This window comes from Plectropomus leopardus, chromosome 13, assembly GCF_008729295.1.
Source record: "Plectropomus leopardus isolate mb chromosome 13, YSFRI_Pleo_2.0, whole genome shotgun sequence".
Taxonomy (NCBI): Eukaryota; Metazoa; Chordata; class Actinopteri; order Perciformes; family Serranidae; genus Plectropomus; species Plectropomus leopardus.
Window position 1 is genome coordinate 23,652,076 of NC_056475.1, and position 20,216 is coordinate 23,672,291.

The 20,216-nt window shown below is 40.3% G+C and overlaps 1 protein-coding gene across 1 annotated transcript; it reads right to left on the reverse strand.

Annotated features, from left to right (window-relative positions):
* Positions 1–1,771: 1,771 nt before the first annotated feature.
* On the reverse strand, positions 1,772–19,270 carry abcg4a (ATP-binding cassette, sub-family G (WHITE), member 4a). Its single transcript, XM_042499375.1, has 15 exons — positions 19,203–19,270; positions 16,260–16,497; positions 9,468–9,585; positions 9,250–9,382; positions 9,106–9,156; positions 8,021–8,166; positions 7,789–7,912; positions 7,459–7,573; positions 7,238–7,374; positions 5,057–5,155; positions 4,763–4,931; positions 4,571–4,671; positions 4,325–4,483; positions 3,657–3,775; positions 1,772–3,138 (listed from the first exon to the last, which is right to left on the reverse strand). Exons 2-15 carry the CDS (start codon positions 16,486–16,488, stop codon positions 2,913–2,915), a joined length of 1,926 nt encoding a protein of 641 aa, XP_042355309.1. The 5' UTR covers positions 16,489–16,497; positions 19,203–19,270; the 3' UTR covers positions 1,772–2,912.
* Between the last annotated feature and the right edge of the window lie 946 nt (positions 19,271–20,216).

A 20,216-nucleotide genomic window follows, 5' to 3' on the forward strand; every position in this document is an offset into this window, starting at 1 on the left:
TGGGGAAGGATAAAACACATATCTGCTGCGTTGGCATTAAAACTGACTTTATGCAATATTTCTCCCATGCTACACATTGAGAGCCAATTATCTTGACGGGGTCTGGCATTAAAATGGCAACATCTGCCTGGTGGCTTTAAGTCATCCAGCACCCAACAACAGTTAATTTTTCTTACTATTATATACAGCTTTTGTCCCTCCAATTAAATCCTTAAGAGGGTCATCCAGTAAAAAACGTTCACCAAATTAAGGAGCAGAAGCGACAAAAACACAATGAAAAGATGAAAAACAGACAGATTGCAGCGTCACATTTTCCGTTGATGAAATTGGTCTCAGAGTTCAATCTCCTTTGGATGGTTATTGCACAAGGGCGTAGGTTTACATATGGATGGAAGGGTCCTACCTAAATTTTGGGAGGACAGAATTGTCTCTACTAATATGTGAGCAAACTCGATCACACTATCATCACTGAAACAGTTTCCACCATAAATTGGTACATAAAACTTCACCACCAATGCTGAGCTGAAACCTACGCTCTTGTTATTGCACGTAATAAAACTGGTAGGAACAAAAGGACTCAAATCAAACTCTTAATATAAGACATATGAACTGACTGATGCCACAGCAGTGGGAGGTATAACAATTAAACATCACAATGTCGACTATTGCTATTAATGACAGAATCCAAACCTCCACCTGCAGCCTTCAGTCTGTGCAGGGCTGAACAGTGAAGCAGATCACTCATCGCCGATCTGGTCCAGTTTATTCCTAAAGCGACCTCCAATCTCTCCAGCTACATAATGATACATTTGGCTGAATGTTGTTTAACCTTCCTTCCAGCACATTTCACACATTTCTGCGATCGCACACTCCTGATTCCTTTTTCTTCTTCTTTTTTAAAATTCTACACCCGTGATGCACTCGACTCCAGATAGTCTAAACATGTTCAGCAGAAAGCGGAGGATTTGCATCTCCTCAAACATGGCAGGATACATACATTTGGAAGTAAAGCTGTTAAAAACGCTTTACTTTACTGAAATTCAATATTTCATAAATTTCATTCCTAATGTGATCATGCAACATTCGGTTGCTGTTTTCCAGTTATACTTTCAAGCAGCACTCATCACATAGATATATATAAAAATAAAATCAAATACAAATAAATAAAAAAGAATAAACATACATTGAAAAGTGCAAATGTACATTTGTTTACAGCATGACATATTTACTGTACAATCGTTGATTATATACTCACATTATTGTATGCATTATAATAAGGATTACTAAGTAGCATAGTTTAAGTAAGAAATATTTCATAGCAAGTCTATTGGAAAATATTTGCATTGCCCTGCAACAAGGAGAGGCTCTTCTAAACATTGCCAAAGGTGTGTTTGCTTGTTTGTGTTTGTATGTCTGTGTGCATATGTACGTGTGTGCATGTCTGTGGGGTGTGTGTGTGTGTGTGTGTGTGTGTGTGTGTGTGTGTGTGTGTGTGTGTGTGTGTGTGTGTGTGTGTGTGTGTTTGCGTGTTTGTGAACCAGCATGTTGGTTGACATAAGGTGTATGTGCAAACAACGAAGCAGAGGAAACTCAAATTCTCATTCTAGTTCAGAGGCACAAAAACTGCCCAGCCAGCGTTTCAAGTATCTAGCATTGTTTTGGACAACATGGACACATCTGTCGGACATCAGCAAAGCAGAAGAAAAGGAGAAAAATAAAAGGATATTTCCTTTCGTAGCTCCGAGAGGAGGGAGCTAAAGAGTCGTACAACGAGTGGAAACGAGCAGTTCAAAGAATTGTGTCAAAAGAGCGACACTGATTCAACTTTTTTAACCGTAGAATAGGCTGTTTACCTAAATCACCATTCTCTCTCTGTGCAGCAGCCCTCTGCATCAGGATGGAAACAGCACTCATGCTTGCTTTATGCTCCCAGTTCACTGAATGCTTCCTCAGTTATGGCAGAAACAAACACGTCTCATTAAGTAAGGAATCGTAGAGCTGGTCGAGTCTATATCAGTCTTTGTATAAGACACACTGCTTGACTTATTCACCAACGTTTCATCCAGCTCTACCACCGTCTATGGTTGAGGCAGAAGGTCCTGCAAAATTGATTCAGAGATGGAAAGCGAAGCAAGTCATCCACTGGCAGTCGGTTTGTTATGGTCGTATTCCGTACAGAAAAGCCATCGTATTCGTGTCTTGGTTAAAGACACCTAATGAGATGATCCTACAAGACAGCGAAAAGCCACACAAAAGTTTTCTGGCACTGAAAGTTTCTTCTTTACCTGATGCATCCATCTTGATGTCATGTTTCAGGGGGCATCTCAATGGGTCCTGTCCAATGAAGAAGCTTACAATGTGGACTTTGGATTGTCTGTTTAGGCGTTGAATTGAGAAGCTACAAGTTATTGAACACTCCTGCACCGAGGTGGTTACTGTGGCTCCCCATAAACTCAGAGGCTTTTGCTCATGATTCATGTGGCACTTTCTTGAAGTGGGTTAGGGTTAGGATGTTAAGGTTAGGTAAGTATAAATCCAAATTTTCTCAGTTTAAAGACACATGCTCTCTGTTACTGTGTTGGGTATTCTGTTTATGTATAGTGCAGATACACAATAATTCGGATAGGTAATGGTGATCTGAAATATACTATAACCTGAGGGACAACTAAAAATGGGCAGAGGGTAGAACAACTTTTCCTTTTTCTTGAAATACAAACCCAAAGAGATAATATTATACTGTACAGTCTGGTGGTGCAGCACAGCTTTCTGATGATTTGATGTGCTGGATTGTGTATGTCTTTTTACATGTATGTAAAGTGGAGACAGAGAAAGAGACTATACTGTATGTTTGCTTACTACCTCACACTGCTGGGTTATGAGCGGGTGTCCGAATCCATCAGCCTCTGGACAACTTAACGCTCTGACTTGACTTTGTAGCGTAAAACCAGGTAAGTGGCCAGTCTGAGGATCAGGAAGAAAACCCCCAGCACCATGAAGTCCACATACAGCTTTGCATTCTCCACATCCAGGAGCTGCAGGACCTCCTCTGGCTTTTGGAACTTACAAGACAGGTCTGGACACTCCAGCTCCGATCGGTTCATCCCATAGATGGAGAGTATAACTCCCTCAAAGCCGTATCTGAAGAGCAATAGAGAATCATTTTGGATCAGAGAAAGACTGACCTTAAAGACCAATGGCCAATATTAACCAGTAAGAGCATTCTGATGACATGAGCTCAACATTCTGTTTCACTCTGTGTATCAGTCTGGACCAGGTCTGGACTTGCTGCTGCCCCAAACACTTTTCTGAAATTACAATCCAGTCGAGCCAATGATGTTGACATCGTAAGCAAAAAAAAAAAAAAAAAGGACTGGCTCACTGGGTGATGTAACATGCAGGCTGCTTCTTGCAAAACAGTAATGACGTATGTGTGCAGTAAAGGCAAGCGCTAGCGCCAGGATTAGCTGAAGGAGTTCGTCTATCAAGACGAGTACTCCCGTCTATTGAAAGTGTTTGTGGCGGCAGAGACTCCAAACTGTTATGGAGCGAGAAAGAGAATGTTGAGCTCATGTCACCAGTATGGTCTTATCAGGCTACAAAATTAATTTAGCAAATCTAACTCCCTAGTTTGAACCACATAAAGTTGCTTACAGTACCTGACATAGGACACATAAGAGCTCCACTGTAGGTATTTGGGAATGGTGTCAAAATTGACAAAGAAGCCAGAGAAGAGGAGCACAGGTATGGCTGTAACTGGACCCACGAAGGTTGCCACCTGTGGAACAAATAAGCAGCATGTAATTAATTCACTAAGTGGTGAAGGTGGGACCAAGTCATTGCACTCAAGTTGAGTCCCAAGTCAAGTTTCAAGTCCTAAACTTTGAGTTTTGAGTTCTAAACAATGCAAAACTTAAAATTTACAGAAATCACAATTGCATTGTGAATTTTTCATTATTTCTTTAAAAAGGTTTGTCATAAAGTTGCTTAGCTGTTAAGCTAACGTTAGCTAAGCTTGAGCTTGCTAACTATGCTAATATAGTGACTTTCTGCTTTTTGCGCAACTTCAAATGTTGAACCAAGTTGGAAGCTGTTGTAGCTAATATTGATTTTTTTTTTTAGGGTGGCTAAAACACAGTTAGCTGCTGCTCCCGTCCGCAGCAGTCGCTGCATTGCTTCTGTGCTGGTGCTCCTGTCTGTTTCTCCACACTGGGGCCGTTCCGACAGACATCGGCTATAGGTAATAGACTGACTGTCGATAAGCACCTCATACAACCCCACTTCAAAAAATCTCAACTATTCCTTTAAAATATGCAGGTTTGCTTACTTGCAGAGAAGTGGATGCAGCCCCTATAAGCAGGCCGAGGGATTGGGCCACCAGGGCCGTGGATGTGGACAAAGCCATAAAGAGCAGGTAGCGTCCAGCCTCCGGAGGCTGTTCAGTCATCCAGTACACTATACTACAGTACATGATTGGACAAAGCACCTGTAAAAGACATTTTATAGTGTTGGTAACTGGAAATATACTGTATTCGTGTCCCAACCATTGTGTCCTCAATCATTTGAACATTACCTGGAACGGTATATCAGCCATGGTTTTGGCCAAGTAATAGGCCTTAAGGCTGTACCAGTAGTTGAGATGTTCCCTTATAAACACGGACATCTCCAGAGGAACTGTGGAACACACAGCAGCGTTAAAAGACTTTCCACTTCAACCAGAAAAACAATCAATGTTTCCGATCTCTCGTTTGACTTAGAATCTTACAGGTTAGGATGGTGGGCATCAGGGCAGCAAACATGAGGAACAACATTGAGAAAAAGAGGAAGCCAGTGTTGTTGAAGACCTTGCTCGCATCATTTCCAATTTTGAGATAAAGCAGGCCAATCAGCACACCGATGCAAATATGGGACATCACCCTGAGGTGGGTCAGCACCTTAAAAACGCACAAGTTAAATATCAACACAACTCAAAAGACAACAATCAATTTTTTTTGTAAAACGTTTTGCCTATCAAATGTTGAGCTTGAGCAGGAATGAGTTCATAGAATAATGAATTTACCATGTCCCTGCATATCGTAATGAAAGTTCTCTTAAAGAGGATGCAGAATTGTGTGAATGTACTGGTGGCAAAGCTGTGTTTCTCAAGGGTTCCTGTGTCCTGTGGAGACAGACAGAGAGAGCAAGAAGTCAGTTACATGCACATAGATACAAAACAAGCATTAGCAAGACAGAGATGTGATGTTGTGAACAGTAGAAGAGTGCAGATAGTCTGATAATATAAATTACTATTTTATTTAAATATTGATCATTATTATTATTATCTATTATTAAATACATATCATTTAAATATATCGTTTTTTTAGGGTAACTTGCGTGTGTATTCTATATCATGTAAGACTTGAGCTGATTCAAGATTGAATTCTCCCTGTCTGATGCTCAAGAGAGCTCACTTTATCTTAATGATGTTATAATGTCATTATAGACATATATTGTGTCCCTGAAGGAATTAAAACCTCCAACCCAAACTGTGTCTGCACCACACTAAATGTGATGAATAACAGCAGATATTTTGAGTGGCAATTGAGGATTACTATAATAACAATAGTATCTTAAATGATGCAGTTGCAGAATATGGAAGTTGGGAGGCAGTAGCCAGAAAATGAAGATATTATGGAAGTAAATACGAGACATAAGTATTTGAATTTTGACTTTAAATTTTAATTATATTGAAATTCAAACACAACTGGATTTATAGCATTGAACTATTTTATTCTGACCATACATCTGAATTTATTTGCTGTAATTCCCATCTTCAAAATTAGAATGAAATTAAAAATTAAAATATGAAAATTAGGATATTTCCCTGGTATTTATGTGTTACATTAACGCACACTGGACTGGATTTCTGTTCACAGCACACTTTAGGTCAACTTAATAATTTAAACTTAAGATATTTGCACTGAAACTCTACTTTTATAAAACTGTACACTCCCTCCATTGCGTGTTTTGTATATATTTTTTGTGTCCTTTATATTCTATTTTGTCATTTTATATATTTAAATTGCTTCTATATTTTTTTATTTTATGTTCTATTCTATTTAAATTTTATTCTTCCTTCTTTCTTTATGTTAATTGTTTTGCACCAAAACACCAAGTCACATTCCTTGCATATGTAAATGTACTTGGCAGTAAATCTGATTCTGACTCTGAGGTGAATTCAAATAAATAAATTCAGATACATGGCATTTAAAGCAAAGTATTATAGTGCCATGTTTTCAGTGATTTGAATGTATTCAGTGGTTAAAACTCAAAAGCTTACATTTAGCTATCAACATACATATAAGAACAAGAACAATCATAATCTTTAGTTATGGTAACAGTTACTGGCTGATAACTACAACTAACTACTAAAAACCCAGAAGAAGATAGAAAAGACAACAGAGAAAATCAATAAACAAATAAAATGTTTAAAGGTGTAGAGAGCATAATTGCACCATACAAGAGTAATGGCTTATCACAGAGCACTTGGTGGTTTACATTTATAGTTTTAGCAGTTAGCTAATGCTCTTATCAAAGACCAGTTATGAGGCTGTGAAAGACAGAGTGAGAGGAAGTTGACAGATCGATGAAATGGAGAAAAAGAGGAACGGTTTCGAATATGTGGACAGGAGAGGGTTATGGCAGTGATACTCAAATCTGGCCTGCAATAGAGTCCAGGTGGCCCACTGACTTTTTTGTACTTTCAGTGTTAATATGGTGCATAACAAATCATCCAAATGGAGCTCTTTAAAAAATCAAATATAACTAAAGCATTGACAACAAAAATGCAGTTGCAGTTTTTTTGTTCTTATTTTTGCTGTGTGCAGGACATTCCTAGGCTCAGCCTTCAGGTATTTATTATTTCATATTTGTCAGTCTTGGTCTCAAGGGAAGAGATGGCCATCTTGAATTCCACCAGCGCATGTGCACATCATTAGGATCTAGCGTTTTACGTAATTTCTTCGTGTAACTTTAGTTAATCACTTGTACTATGATACACTTGCGACAAATTAGAAAGGGAAATGTGGAGTTAAAGTTTGAAACTGTGCAGGAGCGAGAGGAGAACGTGCCTACTCAGCGTCCGCCATACCATAATTGTTTGGGGGTTTTTTTGTTGTTTTTTTTATGATGTGAGGCTCTGACATTTGTGAATGTGAAACATACTACATCATTGCTAGGTGAGAGGGTTGCTGTCACTCACACTGTGACATTGAGAGGGACAGGAGTCACTTTTGTCTCTGGAGTTCTTCTTGCCCTCCTCAGAGCACAGTCCACCCTGGACCGCCTCAAACAGCACTGGATTCAGATCCCCGTACTCCCCTGACGCCACCTCAATGACTAAGGACAGAGAGGACACGCTAGTCAGAACAAAAACACGGACAAAAACAGGCACACACGTACTAGAGGAGTTGCTTGACTTACTGAAGTCAGCAGGATTGTGATACGTTGGGCAGTGGAGGCCCAGGTTCTTCAGATAAGGGATGAGGTAAGGGACTGTGCCCTTGTATATACACTGACCCTGACTGAGGATGTACAGCTGGTGGGGGAACACAGGTACACAGTAATCAACATTGTTTCCAACACACTGACTCTGTGAATAATATATGAACAACTGACAGAACAATAGGCTTGTGTATCGACTGCTGCACTGCTTGTCAGCTGGATAAAATGAATCATGCTAACCTGCGTCCTGGTCTGAGCAGCAGCTAATGGAAGACTAGACGTGTCCAGCGCTATAAGCACTCGAGTTACCTTATCAAACATCTCAAAGAGCTTTGCACTGGGCTGATGGATGGTGCAGATGATTGTCCGTCCTCCCTGGGCCAAAGACTTCATGAGGGAAACCACCTGGAAGCAGGACGCACTGTCCAGCCCACTGGGATGGGACATAAGACGAGACAAAAAACCAACGAGATGGACACACTGTTTAATCTGGATTCATTTTGAGATCATGTAGATTCAAACTAGGTGGGTAAAACCCTACCTGGTGGGCTCATCAAAGAACATGACAGGAGGATTGTTGACCAGCTCGAGGGCGATGGCGAGTCTTTTACACTGACCCCCAGAGATAGAGATGGTGCGTGTCTGAGCACACTCCTGAAGACCCAGAGCAGTCAGGATCTCGTCCACCTTAGACACAAACAGAGAAGGATACACATGTCATAAATAACTGACAGTAAGACTGGGCAATATAAATAAAATTAACTATCATGGTACATGTCTACATTTATCATAATTATGGAAGCGTATTGCTGCCACGCCAGAAGAAAAAAAAGAAAAAACAGTTTCTTGTTCCAACAAGACATTTTCTTTACTTAACAAGAAACTTTTTTTGTTCGAAAAAGAAGCTGTTTCTACACACCCCTCTCCCTGCTGATCTCCTGACATGAAAATGTGAATGGCCCTATCTAGAGCCAGTATTTGGTTTGTCTGATCTGAGCTATGGCAGTGCAACATGGCAATCTCCTTGGATGAGGACCTGCTCCCTATGTAGATATAAACAGCTCATTCTAAGGTAACAAAAGCACGGCAATACTTATTTTCAGGTTATCAAACACAAAAGAAGAGATACTTATTCCATCACATTTCTGCCAATATATCCCCTTATATCCTACACACTGAACCTTTAAATAAGAGCTATTTAAGGGTTTGCACTGGGAAGTTGATGTATGTCAACAAAAAGATACACTGATATTCAGACTCTCTCTACTATAATGTAAGTCTATGGGAAAAAGTCTTTATGGGCCCCATCCGTGACAGACCCGGAGGTTGTAAATACATGGTTTGTCCATAGGAACTTCTTTTTATACATCCTTGGTTTGGTGTCTCAGGCTACTGTCCCTGCATGGGCATACCAGAAGTGTTTTGTGCCAACCAGCTAAGGGGGGCAGGAAGGGGGCAGAGACCATAGCGATGGAGCAGCAGTGAGGAGTGTGTACCCACAATGACCTCATACAAGACGTTTAAATGCTATGTCTACTTTGGTGTAAAATGCGTGGAACTCTGTCTCTATTATCTTGCCCGTATGTAGCTGAAAAGCAAATCCGTAATCAATATATTCAGACTTACAAGTTCTGTTTTGACTTGCATGCTCTCATTCAGTTTCAGATTGGCAGAAACCTGAAAGACAGACAGAAGCCAAAATATTAATATTGAACAATAGGATTTCATTTTCAGTTTTTTTTTTAAGTATTATTTTTGAGACGACCTTACCATCATGGCCTCCCTCACAGTTAGGTGTGGAAGCAACATGTCGTCCTGCATGATGTAGCAAGACATCTTCCTGAAGGTCCTCAGGTCCCTCGGTCGACCGTTCACCATGATCTGGCCTTTCATGCCTGTCTCCCTGTGGCCCAACAGAAAGCAAAACTATGTTGCAGCCATTTTCTAAGAACTAAATTCAATCTAAAGAGTTATCTTCCACATCTCACCTGTACCCCGCCAGGATATTCATCAGAGTGGATTTTCCGGCTCCAGAGGGCCCCATGATGCCAATCAGCTCTCTGCTGTTGAATCTTCCCGACAGACATTTTAGGAGCGCTTTGTAACCTGACAAAGAAGAAAAACAAAAAGCTGCGGTTATTGGTCTGAAATTGTTTGCACCTTCTCAGATATTTCACTCCATAATCTTAGAAAAAACATAATGAAAAATCCACCTAAATACCTAAATAGCAGGTGTGGAAAAGTGAGGTTTTTGAGTGTTTGTCTTTACCCAGTGTTTCTTCTAGTCATGATCCATCTGCTCAATCATTTATTAATCACCTTCATAAACTCCTGACTGTGAGAAAGATGAGCAGGTGGAGCTGGTTGGTGTAATGGCGTGTTTCTGCTATTGGACCTTACTTAGCCGTGTAGTTCAGGGACATTGAGTTCATTAAGTGTTTCTACGCGCAGAGAGCCCAATTTCACTCCAGCAGGGAAAGTCACAGGCTACTAAATCTGCATACCAGGAAGCCTCAGGCAGAGCTAGGAGCGCTGTCCATCATACATGTGGTCCGTACAATTACCATTCTCAGCAGGATACACGAACTACATCCACCATTTTAAGAAATACTAGAAATGCTAAAAATGTTACAGTTACATACAAATGTGTGCAAGTTGTTATCAGTGTCTCGGTCTTGGGTCTTCTGCGGGTCCTCAGAGTTACTGCAGGGGGGCCCACAAATTATTGTTTACATTTCTTTCAAAAATTAGAATATGTCTGAACATACATATTAACATGAATGTTATCAGCATATTATCAGCAAAGACCAATGGGTGAATTCATAAAACAAAAAAACATTAGTGCTCCAGGAATTAAGGTATTTTATTAATGCCGGTTCCGTCGTCTTTAAGTCAGTGGGTTGGGTTTTTTTAAAACTATGAATTCTGAAGCTTTTCGGTGTCTTAAAACCAATTTCGTTTACAGGTGGCTAAATGAGACTACAGAACATCAGTAAGCCGAACACGGCTGTACAGCCTTGTGGTGGTAAGGACGTTAAGTCATGAGACCATAGTGTAGTTTGTTTAAAAAAAGTCTAACATTCGCTTTTTACTTCAGTCGATTATATTAACACTTAAAAATCCTAAAAGTGGTGTTTGTGAAAATGACTGTGCGTCACAATATGTGTACGTATCATATGAGCTTGTTTGCCACCAAGCATATTTTCTGTAATAATCCAATGGAAAAATCCCATTGGCTTTTTGACGATGAAACCTGGAGGCAATGCTTACTTCTGTCTAGGTGGAGGCAGAGGCCTACAGAAAAGTGTCATCCCTGGGGAACTCTGTTAATGATAGACTAACTGTTACCCATGAATCTCTGTGCAATCACGTTCGCCAGCTAATGCTAAATCACTGTCCATTACAGCAAGCCAAACTAGTTAGCTAAGCCTACTTTTTAAACATATTGGCCAATTAGCTGTACTGTGTGGACCATTAAAAGGTATGTTCATACATGGCACTTTGGGCCGCTCTACATCTTATTAAAGGCCCAGTTTAATGGGCTATACAACTCAATTTTATGCAACATACAGTATAGTAGGTTGTCCCCTCGTTATCTAAGAAAAAGACAGAATTCAAGGTGAAGTTGGTTGTGAAGAATAAAAAAACACAAAAGATTTGGTCTGGGCAGCAGGTGCACATCAAAACAAAAAAGAAAGAAAAGAAAAAAGAGTTCAGAAAGACTGATGCTCATGGCTCCCTCTGTGGCGCCAACAAAAAACCCACAAGCATCACTTCCCTGCAGCGGTTTTAAAGATGGTTGAACTGGTGTGGCCTTATAATGAAGATGGCTTTAGCTGTGTGATGCAACCAGCTAGTTTTAGATCTGACAGATATGGAAAGTTAAAAGGGGCTGTAAGTATTTCCTATGTTGTCACCCGTCTCCCTCGCCTCACCCATTTCTCCATTGTCTTCAGGGATGCTGCCTCTTCCTGTCTCGAGCTGTGTAATTAGGGTCTCAGCGGAGCTGCCAGACCCCTTAAACCCTCGCTCCATGAGTAAAGTCTTCTAATGGCAGTGCCCCCTCCTCCCACACACAGTTATTACATCAAACAGCCTCCACTCAGACAGCAGAGCAGCCTGCTGTCAGTGAAGCAGCCCTGCTCTGGCATGTGGTGCATACTGATGATCTAACCCGGCGCTGTAGGTCGCGCATAATAATGATGTTATCTGTGTGAGGCTGCAGGCACATCCTGATCACCCACAGTCTCATGAGAGCCACAGAGTATGTAAGACACCTCACCGTCAAAGACACGCTGATTTAACAACATGTGACAGTGTACATTGAGCGTGATCTTAGGAAATCTCAAAGTAGTTGTTAGACAAATTATTTTGAGTCACGGTCAAGGTGGGGTCATCACATGCCTCAAACTGACACAAATGACAACTGGCTTCCCACAACAGGGATATAATGTTTCAATTAATCAGCTTGATCTGGGGAAAAAATGTTATTTCCCCTCAAACTTAATCAGTGTTGGCTTTTTTTCCACAATCTTATCAAAATTCTCTAATTTCATTCTTATCTGAAAGGAGTTGTCTAGGCTCTAAGCTCTGGTGAAGAGGTTCTTTGATTAAATTTGCTGGGTTGCAATGAGAAGTTAACTCCTGTTAGACATTTGCATATCTTGTTTAATTAACAATATGCAAATTTTCACAGCCAGCAGTGTGGTCACACTGCTGGATTTAAAAAAAAAAAAAGCATTTCATCACATCAAAATAACAACCTTTTTATAGCCCATAAAATGTAGTCTGTGCACATTTTGCATTTCACTTCCATCACACTGTGTCTAATAAAACCGCAGTGAAATATCATCTATTTTTATTGCATACATTCTTCTTTTTTGTCAAAACCTGGTGCCAATATAACCTACAATGCAACTTGACCACTAACAGTTTGGTCAGCATTTCGAGTGTGATATCCTCGAAGTGGCTAATGTAGCCTGCAACTCCTAGCCTAACTGATGCTGACTCAAACGACATCACTTCAGTTCACTACACTTACTACAACTGAGCTGACTTCACAGGGCTCCCTCTGGTGCCACAAAGGGTTGTACAACTTTTTTTCCCACACACCATTATATTCCCCAAGACATGTAAACATACTTTGATATGTAAAGTCAGTAGAGATCTTCTTTAAAGGTGCAATGTGTAATGCCTGGCAGTCATCTCCAAGCAAACTACTATCTAACAGTCGGGCAAGAACAGCTGAAACTCTGACAACCAATCAATTAACATGGTTATCTTATAGGGTCGGTTCATATGACAACACTTCTTGCATGAAACGTTAAACTTTTGTTGGCAGTTTGGCCTTTTGTTAAAACAACAATGGTGTTTTGGGGGCCTGAAACTTTTGAAACTGGGTTCCAGAGAGTACTTTTTTTAAAACCCCTACTGTCGCTGTGTAAACAGGCAATGCGCAGATCCTGCAAGAACGGTGACGTCACGGCCGCATTGCATCTCAGACAAATAGCCATGCACGGGTAGGACAACAATAACAACAATGGTGGACTACCAAGTTGTGTTTGTTACACCGCTAACCACTGGCCTGGCATGCATACGACAGAGGTTTTCGTGTACACAAGAATCATTTTCACAATTTTTATCATATGAACAAATGAATATCTTACACATTGCACCTTTAAGTTGGGGCTATAAATTCAAAGGGTATAATCAACAAAGTTCAAGCAGATTAGATTAATTATGGCAAATTGTCAGCAGATTTGAAGAGAGAAACAAGTCTTTTAAACTAAATTAATATGTCCAAGCTGTGAAATTGCACACACAGAAAAACGAAAATAAAGGGATTAAAGAACCACAATAACAATGAGATCTGTCTGATGTCCTTGATAATTTTCCAATTGTCCACCATGCTATTGAAGATAAGATACCCAGACTCTGTATAAACTGCTGCCATTCTGCATATGACAGATATAGAGATCATCACTTTGACTTACTTGTCTGACCATATGGTCCACAGCATAATAAAAAACTTTTCTTTCAAACCTAAATAAACCTAATTATCGTGTACATTTTAGTAACCATTCTGCAGGAAAATTACAACATTTTGGTGGTAAAACAGCATGGATTACTTTGCATCACAGTCATAAATTTCAGTTATTGTGTGCATGTAGGTGCATTTTTAAAGGAGCACAATGCAAGCTGCACAGAGCATATAAAGTAAAAGAGGTGATGCCTCTCTGTAATGACTATGCTCCTCTTCCTCTAGACAAATTAACAATGCAGGTGCAGAGATGTGATCACAGTAAATAACAAAATGCAGATCTGAAATCACCTGGAGGCATCTAAACATTTTCCTGCCCCCCCAAACCTCTTCCTGGTTGCCAGATGGAGCCAATGAAAATCTTGAGGTGACACACCAAAACAAAAACTAATAACTGAATTTCAGGAATTCTACCATGCTGTTGTAGTGTACAGGCTTGCTGAAAACTATGTCAGTTAGGGAGTTGCTTACTAGTATACAGTAAAACATCAATTAATAGCCTCAGCTGTCTCAGCTGAGACATCGAACTGAAACACCAAAACAACCCCCGCACACTCATACTCGCCTGCTGCAGAGCTGTGTACACAGCTATGCTCTCTGAGCAATGGGAAAGCAGTCTATAGCCTATTATAGCGGGTTTACCCGTGTTTAAAAAAACCTGTGCGCATGTGCTAATTTTGGTGGTAAAAGTATTAATGAGACCGACTTTAATTTGTCAAAATGTGCAGCCACATCCAGCTAGTAAAAGGGATTGGCATTTAATGGGGACTTGGCTTTTCATTGTAGCACAAGTTTTACAGTATTTTGGTTTCTAATTTTATGGTTAATGTTACTAATCATCTGATTTGCATAGATTAATACCTTTCCAGTGAAAATTATAAGTTCCACAGCAATCCTGTTTTAATGTACTATGTATCTGTGTGTACACGTGTTTGGCGTTTCATTGTTCCTCAGATAAAGTAGCTTTCCTTTTTCTCTTATAAAGACAAATAATTTAAGGGAGCACATTGATGGAAAGCAACAAAGCATTTACTCAGAAGAAGCTCTCTCAAGTTTAAAAACACCTCACAGAGGCCTCCAGTCATTTTTTGATTATTTTGGCAGGGGGACAACAATTGTATCTCAGTAGCCTTGTGTTTCACCAGTTAGGAGAAGACCACAACAGAAGAAGACATGAAAGCAGGCCACAGCAGCATCATCCTAACAGGGATAAACGGCTGCCCTTGCCAAGAGGACCCCACTATGAAAAATGAAGCAGTGGGTAGCTCATAGATCATCTCACCTTCCTGAGCCCTTCTACAATGAAATAAAAAATTAACATTTATTGCTTTTACAATACCTTCCTCTTAGCGGCCTTTCCCCGTTCGCCACAGACATTTTAAGGAATGACTCATAAGTAGCATGCCAGTGACTCAAGGCCTTGAACACATTTAATTACTTATGACATCACAGGTGCAAGGCTCTTTGTTTACGTCATCCTTTTTACCACCACCAGCTGTATAATTTCATACAATTCAGCTGAAACGACATAAAATGAAGTGTTTTTTTCCGAGGGGAAATAATCACTGACTACTAAAGCACACCGCAGAACAACAGCCTTAAGCTGTGTGTGATTACACCTGTTTTACAGCTTTGATCAGGCAGACAGGCACTGCAGAGAATCACCTCTGAGCTTAGCTTGTCAAATGAGACACAAACACCGACAAGCCCCTCAGAATGAACTACAGCATATGTCAAATATAAGCAACACACTGCTTATGTTATTTTCTGTGAGTGGCAGAGGTAATTGGAGTGGCAGAAAGGGCCTAAAAGGAGCTGGATGGGAGGTTCAGTCAGATTGGAACGAAAGCAAAATGGCAGGCGAGCCTCTCAATGAAAGGCACAGCTTAATTAGTAAAAGCTGAGACACTTCCTGTTCACACATCATCAGCCTGATGAGCTGAAGCAGGCACCCTGAAGAGACAACACAAACAAAAGCAGAAACCACAGGTTGATTTTTGATGAGACCACCGAAGGAAAAACATGTGCATCAAAAGCTTTCTAGGCGTGATCCTCAGCCATACATCTAGGTCTCACATGGAACAACAAACAGTCCTCCGCCAGGCTTTCATAATGCACATTAATATTACACAAGACTGGAAAAAACACAAGATGACCTGCTATGCTTCATATAGGGCCTTCCTTAAGGACGCCATGTGATGAAAGGATTCCTCTTAAGTCCACACCCGGCTAAATATACAGAACAAATCAACAGCAGCTACATGTAATAGTTTACAGAGGGTGGCTTGGTTGAGATGACCAAAGGTTGAGGGCTCATTATTAATATAGGTGGTGAAAACTCTTCATATTTCATGAGCAGATCAATCGCGGGCCTGACTCACTGCCACCGTCTATCGTCAGACAACACAGAGAAAAAGAGAGGCAAGCAGTGTGCCAACCTGCGAGCGTAAATTATTTACCATGTCTAAACTCTGCTGAGCGCAGCAAAGCTTACAGCACACTGGCTGCTATAACATGGAGGAAGTCTGCAGGCATGAGGGCAGGGCTGGACTACATGTGTCAGAACAATAGAGCAAAGCAAAAGACTAACACTGAGCAAAAAATACATTTCTTAAATGCCACCAAGGCTGTTTTACTGCCTCCCGTGAAATGTCTGCACTCCAGATATTGATCGTCATGGGTGGTGTGTGCTTGCTTGCTCATCCATCATGGTTACTATGTGAACTAAGCTTTACAGTACCTCTCCTCCTCCACCAGGGACCCTCGCGGATGGTGTACGAGAGCTCATTGAACTCCAGGTCCACAGCGGAGCGACGTGGGAGGTGGGAGAAGCGCTGGGCCTCGGTGATGTGGTTCTCCACTTTCTTCAAGTGGGTGAGCAGCGGCGCCTCTGGGGGCGCTCCGCTGTGGAGTTTGGTCTCCTCCATGGGGATGCTGACCGAGCCCTGCTCCAGTGTCCTCTCAGCCATGCTGAAAGGCTGCAAAGGAAGACAGATGTGTTAGTTTTGTCAGGCTTAACTCTTGGAAACATGAGTAAATTGGTCTTTTGTTTTTTAAAAAACAAAGAGATAAGGCAATAAGAAACTTAACACAAAATAACCCAATTAATTGCAAAAAAGGAGAAAAATATAACCAGAAAATTTTAAAAAATGAAAAAAAAAAAGGTAAAAAAACAAAACAAAAGAAAACAAAGACAACAACAAACAAGGAAATGACCTGAAAAAAGGTTTTTGAAAATTCTAATAGTAATCCTGTAACTAATTTTAAATATATATATATATATATATATATATATATATATATATATATATATATATATAAGGCATTCAATATAAAGCACATCAATTTGCTTTAGGTTCAAAAGTTGAAATACTTGCGAAAGCGTCAGAGCATGGCACAAGAAAGTGATGTCAGTCCAGGTTTCAAAAGGTTAACTTCACTCTCCTGTTCTAATAAAGAAGCCTCATACTCACACATTTATCCCCCAACCCTAAGCCTTAACCCCTAACCCTAATAAAAAACACATCAGATTTTTACAGGAACGTTAAAGGTTGTGGAATAAACAAGACAAACATTTAATTGATTGATTTTAGTTCCTTTGTTTTCTAATTGTTTGACTGACTGATCCATAGTGAAATGTTGCCTCAGCAGATGTGTGGACACAAAGGTTTGCTGTAGGAATGATTTCAGGATAACTGCAGTCATGATCTTAAAACTAGGTGCTGGATATGATCTGATCAGGGTTTGTTTTATGGACTGGCTGGTTGAGGGGAATGAGATTATGAGTGTGAGGAGTCGGGATCTGGTTTCAGTCCTGCAGCACCCTCATACTGCTGATTCACATAAATCTCCTTCTAGACAAGGCAGCCTGTCTGAGGTGTGTTTTGAAATATGTAGTGGCTGCTAGATATGCAGCATCACCTGAACATGTTATAGTTCATTGCTCAAGTAAAAGTCAGTGGATGATAAGCTTATTAAAAGCATACTACCTAACATGCAACATACTATAGTAGGCCTATGTGCACGATTTGAAAGTGTTTTCAAAACTTAATCAAGTACTTTAGATTCACAACTGTAAATAAAGAGCTATATAATTATAAGTTCAGAGTTTTGGTCATGTTTAAATGCAAAAAAAAAACAACAAAAAAAAACCCTAATGCGATATCTGATTTATTGTAACTTGACTGAAAACAGTTGCCTATTTTATGTACATGCAGGCCTGAGAACATTACAAACCAAATCACAATTTTAAGATTACTCTGATTTTTTTTTTTGAACAAATAAAAGAAGCTGTGCACACACACAGATACATGCATGAAACTATGGCTGTTTAGGTCAGAAATTAATCACTGAAGCTCCTGTTTGTTTTACTTATATCATATTTACCAGAGGTGGGACCAAGTCATTGTTTTGCAAGTCACAAGTAAGGCTCAAGTCTTTATACTCAAGACAGACAGGCAAGTCCCAAGTCCTAAACTTTTAGATTCGAGCCCTAAACAAGTTACCAATGCAATGCAAATTCTTAATTTACAAAAATTATGAATGCTTTTTAAATGTTTCTTCTTTTTTTTCTTTAAACAAGTTTGTTAAAAAGTTCTTTAGCTGTTAGGCATATGTTAACTAAGTATTAGCTTGTTAACCATGTTAATAGTGGTAACAAGTCAACTTGCTGTTCCCATGTACCTACTGTGTGTAAACAAGTAATAATGCCCTCTTCCACAAGTGTAATGTCAATATTAAATTTACAAAAAACATGCAAGTCTCTTTTGATTTTCAATCATCAAATTTGTGACTCAAGTCTGACTAGAGTCAGACTTGAGTCACAAAGTCTCATGACTTGAGACAAACTCATGTGACTCGAGTCCACACCTCTGATATTTACATCCAGTCATCTCCCGCAAAGTTTTCATTCAGGCACATTTATCCTCATGAAAAGAGCATTTAGTGACAAAACTCATGTCCGAATCAAGGTTACTGTGGTAAATATTGGAAAACATGACACATCTACCACTCTCATCAGTGGCTAAGAGCTATGAAGCAAAGCAAATCCCCAATAGAGACTAAAAATCCAAAATCTAAACTCATGCCACATCCGAACACATAATTCCTGCGTACAAACATCCACTGCTGCCATGCAAGTGTTGTAGTACTCTCCAGCTCCTGCCTACTATCCATGACCTACTGTACATATCAATCTCCTCATGTGAAGAGGGCCAGTGAAGGAAATTGACCACAGCTTCTATTGATCATCCTGCCATTAGTGAATTTCCATTACCAGCCTGCATATAAGCTCAGTAAAACACTGACAGGCTTTAATGGCCTCTCAGTCAGATTGAAGGCCCCCACGTTCTGTCATGTGCGGCATAAAAAGCAAGGACATGTGAGTGCACACGGCCATATCAAAAGTATCCTATATGAAATATGGTCATTAAATGTGTCTATATAGCTTTGCAGATGTGACTGTGTGCTCTGCAGTGACTGTCAGAGACGCTGCCAGCTCCTCACAAGAAAGCACCTGTTAACAACAAACTGATAAAAAAAACATGAGACTATTCAAAAAATAACAGCAGTGGAGGCTTCTTTTTTTTACAGTAGATGAGTCATAGATGATTATTCTGAGGACACATGCAAGTCATGTGTGTTGCATTGCACATGCACACGCACACAAGCACATTGCACATACTTATTATGGTGTGTTGAAACGACCAGGTGAGCAGCTAAGCCCTGGTTCTCCTCTCTGGGTGAGAGCAACAGTGCTCAGTTGATCCCTTCAGACGGAGCAGCACAATCCCTCCACATCAGAAGGTCTCCCGAACAATCCCAGACAGTTATTTCAAAAATAATAAATAAATAAATAAATAAATAAAAGATGCACACTGTGCGCCACAGTCCAGGAAAAAAAGATCGGTTGCAAAGGACAGAGCGGTGTTCTCCTTATCAATATCTCTCGGGGTGCGGCGCACACCATCCCGCATCCACTACAGCAGCAACTCCTGAGATTAAAATCATGTCCGGCCTCAAACTATGACTGCATCCCGGAGAGAATCGTCAGGGGAGCAGGATGCCTGTCATGTTGATTCTCGGCAGGATTATTCCTCTTTTTGAATCCATCCGCTCCGATGGAGATACTCACACACATCCTCAGCCGCGGTGTTGATGGAACAATCTTCAGACATCTGGACAGAAACAAAAAAAAAAAAACAAAAAACAGTCAAACAGCGCTGCAGATGCTTCAGCAGCAGCATCAGCATCAGCATCAGCAGCAGCTCGATGTAGCAGCCACCGTTATCCTCTCACCGGTTGGTGCGTCTGTGTGGTACGCACGCGGCACGCCGGTCTGGGATACAGGGCGTTGCTGGCAGGATGCTACTGAAAAATATTGTTTTGGTTTTGTTTCCTTCTAATCCTCATCATGACCTAGAATCTCCGAAAAAAAATGTACAGGCACAATACAAGAATTGACCATAAACACATTTTAGGTCCCCGTGCAGACATTTGGGGAGGAATTACGGTGATTTAAAGCAAGAGCACTGACCTAAAAGTTGGAATTAATTCACAGTTAATTAAATATATTCCCTTCACATTGACCGCCACAATCTACTTCATTAAATTATCCTCCCTGATGCCAATTTAAACCTTTTAACGATTCCATTTCTATTCTGGGGCTACTTTGGGCTGCTGTCTCTGGGGAAATGAG